The sequence below is a fragment of the Phyllobates terribilis genome, unplaced genomic scaffold (assembly GCF_046119375.1).
Source record: "Phyllobates terribilis strain yellow unplaced genomic scaffold, ASM4611937v1 Scaffold_4__5_contigs__length_816908805, whole genome shotgun sequence".
NCBI lineage: Eukaryota > Metazoa > Chordata > Amphibia > Anura > Dendrobatidae > Phyllobates > Phyllobates terribilis.
Genome location: NW_027362764.1, coordinates 134297086 through 134311749, shown reverse-complemented (window position 1 = coordinate 134311749; position 14664 = coordinate 134297086). Strand labels below are relative to the sequence as shown.

Here is a 14664-nt window from a genome sequence, read left to right as displayed (position 1 = left end):
GACTATCACAGGGCTGTCAGGGAGGAGTGTGTGGACCAGCAGCAGATAGCCCTGTCTCTCCAAGAAAAAACAAAACCTTTAAGGAAAATGTGAGAAGCTGCTTGAGATTTTACAAATCCTCAGATAACAGAAAAAAATCTATAAAAAGAGACAAAATTGGAAGCAAATGGCGGCGACTGCCTCGACGATCATACGTCATGGACAACAGTGGCCAGGTCTTCTGCTCCCACGAGTCCTACTGCAAACAGCAATTGTAAGCCTGTCTGTGCGGCTATACAATGCATATACAAGGCTAACACCGGCCATCGGCTGACAACCACTTCTCTCTACCGTGGTGTTTGTGTTTTTTCTTGTTGCGGTAATTTTACATGGTGACCGGATGTAAGATTGTAATGGACAGGCTCCAAATATTAAAGGTTCTGTCCGAAATGTGATAAAACATGACTGGTGCAGTATCTGGAAGAAAGCAGTCATGCTGGAGAATGATTTAAGAGAAGTCGTTTACCAAACTGCAGTAAAAGGTGTCTTTTATTTTATCATATGTGGAGGCAAAGGTCGCTCAGGAGGCCGGACAAGATTCAGCCACAATTTCACATGGCGCCATGTTACTGATTTTCCTCTGACAGAGCAGAGTTAAAGGTAATCCAGCACACGGCTCAGCCTTCTCCGGCTGCGGCACATGCCTGGCCGCCATCCAACATATCCTGCATCCTGAAAACTAACTCTTCATTAAATACAAGTTCTCCTGTCACACAGTCATGTAGGCTTTACCTTCAACCCACCATACTGTTCAAATAAGAAGTGTCACATACAAAGAATCTTGGCTCATCTGACGGGATCTAAAAGGAAATATGGCATTTATATGAATGTGAATCCTTTTAAATAAAAAATAAGCAAGTCGACACCTTTATGACCCCAAAGAGCCGCTCTATCAGAGACAAATCATGTTCTGAAGTTCTGTAAAGAGGAGTCTGGAAGAGCACAGGGCGAGACTGCACATCCAGCTCCTCAGCCTCACGCTGTATACGCTGCCTGGCGAGACCGCGCACATCCAGCTCCTCAGCCTCACGGTGTATACGCTGCCTGGCGAGACCGTGCACATCCAGCTCCTCAGCCTCACACTGTATACGCTGCCTGGCGAGACTGCACATCCAGCTCCTCAGCCTCACGCTGTATACGCTGCCTGGCGAGACCGCGCACATCCAGCTCCTCAGCCTCACGGTGTATACGCTGCCTGGCGAGACCGCGCACATCCAGCTCCTCAGCCTCACGCTGTATACGCTGCCTGGCGAGACCGCGCACATCCAGCTCCTCAGCCTCACGCTGTATACGCTGCCTGGCGAGACCGAGCACATCCAGCTCCTCAGCCTCACGCTGTATACGCTGCCTGGCGAGACCGCGCACATCCAGCTCCTCAGCCTCACGCTGTATACGCTGCCTGGCGAGACCGCGCACATCCAGCTCCTCAGCCTCACGCTGTATACGCTGCCTGGCGAGACCGAGCACATCCAGCTCCTCAGCCTCACGCTGTATACGCTGCCTGGCGAGACCGCGCACATCCAGCTCCTCAGCCTCACGCTGTATACGCTGCCTGGCGAGACCGCGCACATCCAGCTCCTCAGCCTCACGCTGTATACGCTGCCTGGCGAGACCGAGCACATCCAGCTCCTCAGCCTCACGCTGTATACGCTGCCTGGCGAGACCGAGCACATCCAGCTCCTCAGCCTCACGCTGTATACGCTGCCTGGCGAGACCGCGCACATCCAGCTCCTCAGCCTCACGCTGTATACGCTGCCTGGCGAGACCGAGCACATCCAGCTCCTCAGCCTCACGCTGTATACGCTGCCTGGCGAGACCGCGCACATCCAGCTCCTCAGCCTCACGCTGTATACGCTGCCTGGCGAGACCGCGCACATCCAGCTCCTCAGCCTCACGCTGTATACGCTGCCTGGCGAGACCGCGCACATCCAGCTCCTCAGCCTCACGCTGTATACGCTGCCTGACGAGACCGCGCACATCCAGCTCCTCAGCCTCACACTGTATACGCTGCCTGGCGAGACAGTGTACATCCAGCTCCTCAGCCTCACGCTGTATACGCTGCCTGGCGAGACCGTGCACATCCAGCTCCTCAGCCTCACGCTGTATACGCTGCCTGGCGAGACCGCGCACATCCAGCTCCTCAGCCTCACGCTGTATACGCTGCCTGGCGAGACCGCGCACATCCAGCTCCTCAGCCTCACGCTGTATACGCTGCCTGACGAGACCGCGCACATCTAGCTCCTCAGCCTCACACTGTATACGCTGCCTGGCGAGACCGTGTACATCCAGCTCCTCAGCCTCACGCTGTATACGCTGCCTGGCGAGACCGTGCACATCCAGCTCCTCAGCCTCACGCTGTATACGCTGCCTGGCGAGACCGTGCACATCCAGCTCCTCAGCCTCACGCTGTATGTTCTGCCTGGCGGCACACTCAACTAGTTGACTGACAGTTCTCTTGGCCTAGTACCAGAGCCAATAACCAATCAAGCAGAGGAGGCTGGCGCTATGCAGAGAACACCGCGTATACAGCTGGATGTGCACAGTCACGCCCCACTGCACTTACAAACTCATATATACAGAACTTCAGAATATGATGCATCACCGCTGCAGCAGCAACGCTTTAGGATCATAGAGAAATTGACTTGCTTATCTTTAACAATGAGTCTTGGTGCACCCTTGGCGTGGCCAAACCTTTAAGTGCATCTTCCCTCCTACTTGTTTTACATCCATCTCCACCGGTCTCTGGCTCTCTAAAGCTAGAGCTGTCAATCAAAGAAAAGGGGGTGGAGACAGAGGGAAAACAATTAGGTGGGAAGATGCAGCTTAATGTTTGGCACTGTATCAAATGCCTGTATTTGGTGATGACAGACTCCCTTTAAAAGCCTACATAGTTATATACATAGTTTGGGGGAGGGGAGGTTGATGGTCCTGACAGTTTCCCTTTAAGTTTTGCTTTGCCTATATAATATTTTATCATAGGTTTCCTAGGAGCGTTAATTTCCCAATAATCGGCCAGTGTAAACAGACTGCCAATTACTCAGTGAATGAGCAAAACTTTGGCTCGTCAGGTGAAAGGGTTTTTAAGCCTGCTTTAAATCATTGTTCACGGCAGTGACTCGCCACCTGGGCCGTGGGGCACTCGGATCCGGGCAATAGAGGAACGATTGGGGTAGTAGTGGCTGCCCGGTCCGTGGCTCAGGGTGGTCAGGCCAATGGTAGTCCGTTATGTTCTGCTGATAATGTCCGACTACGCCACCCGTGGATTGCGGTTATTAGGAACCGCCGTTGCATGCAGACCGCTGGGGCTGATGAGGTGTGCAGCTAGGGTAGTGTGACTCCCCACGGGAAGAGTGCGGCCCCAGGGCAGTATAATGGATGGTGGGAGTGATGGTGGTGAGAGTCCCAGTACCGGTAGTGCTGGAGGCGCGAAGGAGCACACAGACAATAGGTTGCAGTCCAGGGTCTTTACAGAAACAGGTAAACTGACCCATAAACAGTCCCAGCTAGGAGGGGACCTGGATGTCTGAGAGCAATGGGGAAATTGGCCCTGGTCAGGGTGAGGGTGTAGGCCTACCGTGCTTTCTGCGCTCCTTCTGGCTATCTCCTCGTTATAGGGTAACAGCCCACGTTTCCGAGCTTTCCGTGTATTCTCGCCTGTATGGTTCCTTTCTGCTCCCAGCCTTGTACGGCTTTACTGGTCCCTTCTGTTGTGGCAGGGCCTCCAGGCTTCTTAGGCCAAGGAATATACAGTCCCCTGCGAACTGGTTCTCTGCTGGAGGATGTGGAATCCTCCCAGCCTCAGACACCAAAGTCTGGTAGATTAAGTCCTCTATCTGCCAAGACAGGCTCACTTCGCCTCTTGTCTCTGGCTTGTGGCTCTCCTCCTGCCACACTTCCTCTTAGGTGCAATACAACTTTCCGTCCCTGCTCTGCTCCGGGACACGTCTCAGTCCTGAGACAGGTCATCCAGTTCTCTCTAACCCTGCCCCCAGCACCAGCTTTTATAGGGGCAGCCAGCTCCCCCTACTGGCCTGAGACAGGAGGCATTGCATGCTAATGTTCCCCTGACTAGAGAATCTCCCCCTTGCTCTCAGACACAGCTTTAATATATTTTGTGGCATCCAGGCCAGGGTGACACAGCAGCACATCACTTTGTGGAAACAGGACATATGCTGTCGAGTACAATGAAAGTCTATGCACACAGAACGATCTATTAACAGTCATTCTGTGCTCTTCAGCTGTCTAAAGAGGTCATTGAACAATCAGTGATCGACTTCTATATAGCCAATCAGTGGTCGTTTAATGCCCACCATCGCTTGATGTAAACGCACCCCAAGTCTGGCCATACACCTTAGATAACTCCTCTGTCCAACAGCTTTCTCTCCTGATCCAATCCTCATACACAAATGCTCAGCTTGGCCAACATCTGGTGTTGATGTTAAGTCGGGAGGCCCCATTCAGATCAGTTGGCCCTGCGGAAATCATCAAGTTTCGCCAATTAACACATAATGTGTATGGCCAGTGTAATACTTTGCTCCTTTTAATTATCTCATAGCCCCCGTAAAGTTTTATGGGGCTCCAGTTGGATGTATTCAGATGCTTACGTTGTATGTATGTGGAATTTTTACCCAAATTATGCAGAGCAAAAAGTGTGTTTTGTTTCATTGAATGCAATATTACAAAGGTACTCATTCATAGAACACAATGGACCTATACCACCCACAGGGCTTGGGTGTGCCTCCATAGAGCTCTGCCCGAGTATGAGGACTAACAGTGACCTCCTGAAATACTGTGCGATATTAGCTTAAAAAAAATAACGGCAGACTTTAGATGCAAAATTATGAATAGATGCCACCAGATCTGGCTGCATGAGACCAATGTAGGAGGTCTGCCAGGATAATGGTGGAAATACACATTGTAAGACTGTCGGCCAACCCTCTAATGGCACATGTCAAGAGAAAGAAAGGCCGGACGTGTTAGATTACGGATTGTTTTGCTCTTGCTCTTAAAAGAGATAAGCCATGGACAGTCTGGCAGAGGCTTATCACACTCTCCCTATTAAAACCTCATACTTGGCTTTTTACCTATTTTGTTACAAAAATACTTAAACACAGGTTGTAATGTAACTGAAAAAACTGACCGGCACTTCCAAAACAAGAAATAGGTGTGAACAGGTGCTTACTAGGAGCAGTCATCTCTGTAACACTAAGTATACAAACATGAAATATATGAAATGTGAATAGCATTACTGCTGTAGAAAATACAAATAAATGAGAAATCTTAGCGCATAAATTGGCCAATTCATGTGTACCCGATAGCCACGATAAGGTGTTTCTCAAAACACCAGGACCCTATCAATGTGAATTCCTCTCTAAGCGACATCCTTATCGTGGCTACCAGGTACACATGAATTGGCCAATTTATGCGCTAATATTTCTCACTTATTTCTATTTTCTACAGCAGTAATGCTATTCATATTTTATATATTTCATGTTCGCATACTTAGCGTTACAGAGTGCTATTTTGGTAGTTAAATATTTTTGTAATCCGATTTGTGTATGATGCATCAGCACAAAATAGTCTAAGTTGGTTAATGTGAAGTGAGAAAAATATAGGCATAAATTAAAATTTATGGGATCAAATAACTAAAAATTGTCATTTGCATATGTATTCGCCCCTTTTGCTATGAAGCTCCTAAAAATTTCTGGTGCAAGCAATTACCTTCATGAGTCACAAACTTAGTGACAGGAAGTCCACCTGTGTGCAATCTAAGTGTCCCATGGTCTGTCAGTATATACACTTTACCTTTTCTGAAAGGCCACAGAGGCTGCAACACCATTAAGAAAGAGGCACCACTAACCAAACACCATGAAGACCAAGGAGATCTCCAAACAAGTCAGGGACAAAGTTATTGATATGAACAAGTCAGGGTTGGGTTCTAAAAAAAATATCCCAATCTCTGATGATCCCCCGGAGCACCATCAAATCCATGGTCATCAAATGGAAAGAACATTGTACCAAAACAAACCTGCCAAGAGAGGGACGCACACCAAAACGCTCTGCCCGGGCAAGGAGAGCATTAACCAGAGGCAGCACAGAGACCAAAAGATAACCCTGAAGGAGCTGCAGAGTTACAAAGCAGAGACTGGAGTATCTGTCCATACGACCCCAATAACCAATACACTCCATAGAGGTGGCCTTTATGGAAGAGTGGGCAGAAAAAAAGCCTTTACTTACACACAAAAATTGTAAAGGCTTGTTTTGAGTTTGCCAAAAGACATGTGGGAGACTCCCCAAGTGTATGGAGGAAGGTGCTGTGGTCAGATGAGATCAAAATTTAATGTTTTGGCCACCAAGGTAAACACTGTGTCTGGCGCCAAATCAACACAGCTCATCTCCCCAAGAACATCATCCCCACAGTGAAACATGGTGGCAGCATCATGCTGTGGAGATGTTTTTCGGCAATAGGGACAGGAAAAGTGGTCCGAATCAAGCGGAAGATGGATGGTGCAAAATAAAGGTGTACTTTTTGGCTAACCGAGGGTTTGATTAACAGCTAAAGTTGCTGGCAAAAATAAGATTGCTGTGTTTTATGTGTGAACATATAGATGAAGGATAAAGTTTCTTTAGCCCTTAATCAAACCCCTGCACAAAACATTATTACAGGTTATTGAGTCTGAGCCATCCAAATGACAAAAACATTGCAAAATTTTCCAAATATGTCATTATCTGTGGATGGAAGAATATAAAGTGAGTTTCCCCTTCAAGCATATCTGAGAAGTAACTACAGGTCACATATCTAATCCTAATCACATCTGTCTACAAGTCACATACGCCAGTATACATAGCTGTAAGTTTTGTATGGCAGCGTATATTATGTATTTGTACAGACTTCTTTATAAGGCTATGTGCCCACGTTGCATTTATGAAGCAGAAAATTTCTGCTAGTCCTCTCCCGGAAAAACGCATGCGGAATTCCGCACGCGTTTATCGCGCATTTTTCGCGCATTTATCACGCGTTTTCCACATGCGGAATTGCCTTGCGTTTTTTATGCATTGGACAAAGGCTATTCTGCATGCGGAAACGCAAAATTAAATGACATGCTGCGGATTTTTGAACGCAGCATAAACGCTGCGGAAAAATCCGCAGCATGGGCATTGACATTGCGGAATGCCATTGGGGACCATGGGGTGCGGATATACATGCGTTTTTCAAGCGTTTACGCTGCGGAAATTCCGCAGCATATACGCTTGAAAAATGCTACGTGGGCACACAGCCTAAGTAGCCCACTCATCAGAAAATGTAAAATTTTCTTTATGCCAGAGAATATTGAATACGTCAGCAGATTAAAACTGAAGGGTCTTAGGTTTCCAAAGCTCAAGTAACATGTGGATAGATCCCAAACCTCAACATCAGAAGAGGTAGGAGCAGCTTGTGTTCTGCTACTTTGGAGACAATACCACAACTAAATCACCCATGTCAGAGACACTAAGAGTTTACTAAATAGCTAGAAATAGTTTTATATACTTCATTTCTAGAATTGGTCCCCTGGTTAGGACCTTTTGTGCACATGTTGCAGCAGATTTTTCTGCACGAAAAACAAGAGAGTGTTAGCAGGAAAAAACACATTTTCACGACTTTTGTTTTCCCATTCATATGAATGGGTGAAACACGCTGAAAGAATAGACAAGCTGCAGAGTTGAAAAAAACCCACATTGATGGTTAAAATTCACAAGGTAAAAATAAGTAGCATGTGCATGAGATTTCATAAAAGTCTTATTTATTTTGTTGCTACTGTAAAACGCTCCGCTTTTTACCCTTGAAAAAAAAAAAATCTGTGGCAAAAACGCAAGGTGTGAACAAGCTCTTGAAGTTGTATGCTCAAGTTTGTAAGTTATCCCCTATCCATCAGATAAGAGATAACTTACCAATTGCTGGGTTCTGAGAGTCAAGACACCCACTGATCCAGTGAAATAGGGCTTTTAAGACCCTCATGTGAATGTAGTGGTGGTTTTTCATGCGCACTATTGATCCATTGATTGTTAATGGTAGAGTCATAGATAGCGGAGCGCTGCGCTCGGCTGGTCTTCACAACTCCCATAAGAATGAATGGAGCGGCAGTGCGCATGACTGACCATTGCCCCATTCACATGGGGCTGTTTAGGGCGCTGGTTCTCGGGATCAGTGGGGTTCCCAGCGGTCAGACCCCCAACGATTGGGCAGTTATCCTTTATCCTGTGGATAAGGGATAACTTCCAAACCTGAGACTACCCATTTAAAAGGAAAACAGCCTTTTTGTATGAAACAGCATATATTTTTAATGGCACCATTATTGTAATATGTATTGAATAATTTGTATTATTTTTTTTTAGGGAAGGGGAAAAAAAATTGTATTCTGTTATTGGGGGTTTTCCTTTTTGCCATCTGTGTGCGGAATAAATATTTTAACTTTATTTTGTGGGTTTTTACAATTACAGAGAGAATACATTTATCTAGTTTTTATATACCAGCAGTTATTATTCTAGTTTACTAATTTTACATAATAAAAAGGGAACAGTACGAGGGATTTTTTGTGTTGTGGAATGACTTAGAACTGCATTGGTACCATTTGGGGTACATAGGACTTTTTGATCATTTTTGCTTACAATTGTTCTAAAGCTTTGGGTTTTTTTTTCAATAAAAAAAAAAGGAGAAGCTCTTCTGGTATTGACATTAACCGTGCTGGAAAAAAAAAATCATGCTCCATGTTTATTTTTCTTATTTTTTTCCCCCCTTTAGTAAACCATTGTGAGTGAGCAAGTGATTTCACTTGAAGGTTACCCATCATTTACATTTAGTAAAAGATCGATAGTAGCCAACCTGTGTAATAGACCATGAAAATGCAGTCCAATCCTCAAGCAGCGGGTTATAGAGCAGGGGAAGCGGAGCAGATCTATATATAATTTTGTGAGAAAAGATTCAATATAACCTGTGTTTTAATCATTTAATCCTCTGCTCTTTCTGGGATTTTCAGTCCAGTGGGCCGGTCCTATCAGTGACTGACAGCTTTCCCTATAATGCACACTTATACAAGGAAAGCTGTCAGTGACTGATAGGACCGCCCACTGGACTGAAAATCCCAGAAAGAGCAGAGGATTAAATGATTAAAACACAGGTTATATTGAATCTTTTCTCACAAAGTTATATAATCAATCTACTCAGCTCCCCCTGATCTGTAACATGGTGCCTGCAGATTGGACTGCATTTTCATGGTGACAGGTTCCCTTTAAATTTTCTTCCTGATTTTTCATATTCAGCAGGCACTTGAACAATCAGCAAATTAGTGGGGGTTTGGACCCTGAGACCACCATTTATCACGCAATTACCACCTGAGAAGTTTTCAGCAGGCAGGAGTGCACACAGACAAGAATAGAGATTCAATAGAAAGCATAGGATGCAAAGCTAACCCTGCCCTGTGTGCACCTATTTGCTGGGCTGCGCACTTCCCAGGGGTTTATTGCATGATCAGTGGGACCCCCACTTATTTACAGCCAATTGAAATGCCTGCTAAATATTAAAAAAAAATAAAAGGAAGAAAGTTTAGTTACTACTTAATCACATTGACTTTACAAAACACCAGAGCTGGGTTTGGTCTGCACTCATACAGACAGCACAATCACCAATGTTAGTGTATGTGATTCTACACAAAAAAAAGAGATACATAGAGCTATATTCTCATCCATTGTACAGATGAGAACTGTACACGTAATAACAGGCAGCGTCTGCAATTTTTTGATAGTTTCAGAGGTAGTTCACCCCCAGAGGGATTTTCTGGGACTACACAAATGAGGACCTATTCTTAGCACAGGCCATCAGTATCACAAGTGGTGGTCCAATGCGCAGCACCCTGCTGATCTGCTGAATGAAGGTGCTCCGGTTCTCCAGCACGCGATGCATCCTCTGTATGGTTTACCAGGCACCACGCTGTACTTTGTTACTGGCTGTCCTTGTTCTATCAGCTCATTCCCCAACAACGTGAACGGGATCTGTAATACCAGGTGCAGCCAAATAAACTGAAAAATAATATAGCCTACATACATTTTGGAATATTGAGCAGAATGTGCCAGAATTCGGTCTTTTCAAGACAGCACCATATTTATTATATGCCTAATGTGCAACAAAGACTGCCAGAAAATTAGCTACATTTTGCTGCAACTTTCTGTAACGGAGTAAGCCAGCTAATAGGGGGTACAAAGTTAGACCAGTCTTAAAATGTGCCAGATTTATCAAAACAGCAAGAAGCACCAAGACAAATCTGGGGAGTTTTACGACTGTCTAGTCTCCTGCACAATGAAGAAGTTGGTAGTAATTGCTGCTAGCGTGTTATCTGTCCATGGCCTTACTTAAAGGGTTTTTTTCCCACGAACAAAGTCAATTTTGATCAACAGATCTTTGAATAATAATAACTTCCACAATTGGACTTGTTTTAACTAAAATGTTCCTGTGCTGAGATAATCTTATAAATGTGCCCCTGCTGTGTACTGTGTAATGGCTGAGACCGTACAGGAGCTGTGTTATGATCAGACCATGTTCCTGCACGGTCAGACACAGCCATTACACAGTACACAGCAGGGGCACATTTATAAGATTATCTCAGCACAGGAACATTTTTTTTTAAACACATCCAATTGTGGAACTTATTATTATTCCAAGATCTATTGATAGAAATGTACTTTGTTTGTGAGAAAACCCCTTTAACTCTATAAAGAGAGCAGAAATCTATTATAAAGAACGGTGTCCTGTCATTTACTTACACATTTGTGAATCAGGGGACTTCAAGATCTTTTTTGATTCATGCCATATCGTCTTGCAGTCCTCCTGTAGCTTGTAAAACCGTGACCTTTTCCATGAAATTGACTTAACCTTTGACAGGGGACTTCCATTCAGAAGAACCTTCAGATCAACATCATCTTGTAAACCTGCAGAAGAAAGAACATTTTATATGATGCAAAACAAAACGTAATAATTTTATAATGCTGGACTTTGTAATGGAATTTTCCAATCTTCCAGCCGTAAAAGACACAGAAGCATCGCAAAGCTTTCATTGATAGTTGATAGAGAGAAATGATCAAAGTATAAGGTATTCTACAAAAGGTCATCTAGCATTTCCAAAAAAACATTACAATTGGCCCAAAGACTCAAGTCTGTAAAGTGCAAGAAAGGCCCGTGTCAACCAAGGACAACATCTGCAAGGAGTTTGTATGTTCTCCCCGTGTTTCTGTGGGTTTCCTCCAGGTTCTCCGGTTTCCTCCCACACTCCAAAGACATACTGATAGGGAATCTAGATTGTGAGCGCCAATGGGGACAGCGATGATAAAGTCTGTAAAACACTCTGGAATTAATGGCGCTATATAAGTGATCAAAATAAATAAACCATGTGAAATGAAAATGCATGGTACTTACAAAGTGGGCTAAAAAAGACCCAAATCCATCAAGTATAAAAGCATTTCTATTAGGGAAAAACTACTGAGGCTAGATTTAGGAGAATGTTAAAACACAATACGGTATGTGTTTGTGACTTTTTTTTACTTAAACTTTAAAAAAAATAAAGGAATCAAAACCATCATTCAGAAAAAAAGAAATAAATAAAACAACACACATAAAAAATTTAAAAGGACTTCTACTTCTTTAATGACACTGGTTTTGGCTCAGAAAACTCCATTAAAAACTTCAGTAGTGATGCCAGCCTTACAGTAGCACAATCATTCCCTTGAGAACAAGGGTTTTCTTCCCACGCGTTTCTGCCGGAAGAAAACAAATGCAACGTTTTACAGTACCAGCAAAGTGGATGGGATTTCTGAAGTCTCATGGCCATGCTGCTTAGTTTTATATATGGACATTGGACACACGTCTTAATCATTGATTTCAGGATCATCATTCAGTCCCATTGCCACAGGTGTATGATATCCGGCCCCTCGCCGTGCCTCCTGCTTTTACCAATATGTGTGACAAAAAGGCTCGTTCTAAGGGGCTCACACACACCAGCGCGGTCCTGTAATAGGATGACACCAAAGTAACAAGTCCGTTCATTAAATTTCTTCCCTCCCAAATATTCCACTATGAACTATGAGTGAGATTTTAGAAAAATGAAAGCGTTTAGGAACCGCAGCAATGCAGCCACGAGGTGACACAGCCACGAGGTGACAGACCACATACAGTCACAGAGCGGGGCATAGTGCATAAAAGTCACCAATATTCTGCTGAGTCCATAACTGCAGATTCCAACCTGCACTGCTATTAACAGCAGAATAAAAACTGTGCCCCCCCCCCCCCCCCCGGGAGCTTCAAGGGTTTTAGGGTATGTGCCCACGGTCAGGAGCCACTGCAGGTTTGACGCTGCGTGTGTATGCAGCATCAAACCTGCAGCATCCAGATGTTACAGCATAGTGGGTGGGATTTCTAGAAATCCTATGTCCACTATGCGTCTCTGTACACCTGCGGATCACCCGAGGAAACTGACATGCGGTGCGTCTTTCAGACCCGCAGAATGTCAATTTCTCTTGGGGGTCCACTAGTGGACTTTCCCCATAGACCAACATCTATGAGGAAAGTCCACATGTGAAAAAAATAAAAAATAAAATAAAAAAACGCACCGCTCATTTGCATAAAATGAAGGCGGAAGCCACGTAGCTATTCCGCAGCGTCGGGGCTGCAGGCGGCTCCTGACCATGGGTACATACCCTTAAAGTACAATGCCAAGAGTCAGATGAAGGGTATAAAGCAGCTGCCATCTGACTCTAGAGAAATGGAAAAGTGCTCGGTGGAGAGACCGATCACAAATCACACTTCACTATCTGGCGCCGGACGGAGGAGTCAGAGTTTGGCGAATGCCAGGAGAACGTCACCTGCCTGCACTGTACCAGCTGTAAAGTTTGGTAAAGGAGAGTTAAAAGATGGTTGTAAACTACTAGGACAACCCCTTTTCAATCTGAATGTTTGCCCCTGTTAAAATAAAAACACCTATACTCCCCTCCCATGCTTGCGCATGGTGTCGGCACTTGCGCTCCCGGGACTCAAGTGCAGTTGTTATGACACGTGAACCTTCAGACGTATAAGTCGTCTAGAAGAAATGAGTGACCAGACGCATTTTCTCTTGATTACTTAGACATCCGAAGGCACGGACAGCGACACCAGCACTGATGCGTTTCCGGGGCTCACGTGAGGCTATGTCGCATGAGCCCTGCGCGCAAGTGCAGACACCGCTGGAACAGCGCCGGCACAGGAGCAGAGTATAGGAGTTTCTATTTTAACGGAGGCAAACATCAGATTAAAAAGGGGTTGGCCTACTAGTGGACAACCCCTTTAATGCAACAGAGTTATTTTTCAGGGGATGGCCTAGGGCCCCTTAGCTCCAGTGGAGGGAAATCTTAATCCCTCAGCATACAAAACATTGTGGACAATTGCAGCTCCAATTTAGTGGGAATAGTTTGGGAAAGATTATTTTCTGTTCCCCATGATTGTGGCTTGGTGCACAAAGCAAGGTCCATGAAGGTATGGATGGAGAGTTTGGTGTGGAATATCTGAACCAGCTGCCCAGAATCCAGACAACCCCATCCAACACATTTGGAGGGGGGTGGGGAAGAAGAACAGAAATGGCGAGCCCGGCCCTCTCGTCCAACATCAGTATCTGACCTCACAAATGATCTTCTGGATGAATGGACAGAAATCCTCCTGCAAAGTCTTCCAGAAAACCTTCCCAGAAGAAAAGAAGCTGTTATAGCTGCAAAGGAACATCCATCATTAATGTCTATTGATTTAAATTGGGATGACATAACTCCTGTGCTCCAAAAAAAAAAAACTTACCAATACCAGCACTACTGAACAGAATAAAGCAAGTGTGAACAGATGCAAGCTGCGGTGACAGCATAACACACAAACAAAAGAATACAGCAGCACTCTGTAAGCACGGTGGTGTATGCAGACATTGAATATATAACACCTCCTGTAGCAGTAATGTGCAGGTGCCCCATTATTCCCCATATAGTGCATGTCCATGTTCACCTTTATATAATGAAGGAAAAGTAAAATGCTACTTTATAATCTCAGTCTCTGGTGTAAACCGGACACATTTGTCTTCACAGCACATTCATCTTCTCACAATAGGCAGATCCAGTTCTCCCACCATCATATACACTGTGTTCCAAATTATTATGCAAATAATATTTTCTCAGATTTTCCCAAATTACCTATATGAATTGCAGTCATTGTAATTTTCCAGTCAAATAACTATTAAGAGTACAATTGAAAGGTTTTTGTACAAACTGCCTATGATAACAGTATATTTTTAAAAAAATAAAAAACTCAAACTGCACTCAAAATGCATGTTCCAAATTATTATGCACAGCAGAGTTTTCAACCTTTTCATTTTAATAAAGAACAAAAAAATGGTCATTTTTGAAATTATAAGCATTGGCAGGTTATTACAAACTGAAATCAAACAGTTTTCAACTCAAAACTTTATTCTAGGTGATGTTACATTTACACATAGGACCCCTTGTTCGAAAGGAGCTTCTGAACTCTCTCGTCCATTGAATTTGTCAGGTTTTGGATGGTTTCTGCTTCAATTGTTTTGCAGGAGGACAGAA

General features: G+C 44.5%; 1 protein-coding gene across 2 annotated transcripts in view; it reads right to left on the bottom strand.

The window, feature by feature from the left end:
- The window catches only part of PLCD1 (phospholipase C delta 1), a 112279-nt gene that overhangs the window by 42554 nt on the left and 55061 nt on the right, over window positions 1–14664 (bottom strand). For both annotated transcript variants that reach the window (XM_073677772.1, XM_073677771.1), the window contains exon 2: window positions 10834–10998. In XM_073677772.1, the coding sequence (XP_073533873.1) occupies window positions 10834–10998 (165 nt within the window). The remainder of the gene's footprint in view (window positions 1–10833; window positions 10999–14664) is intronic.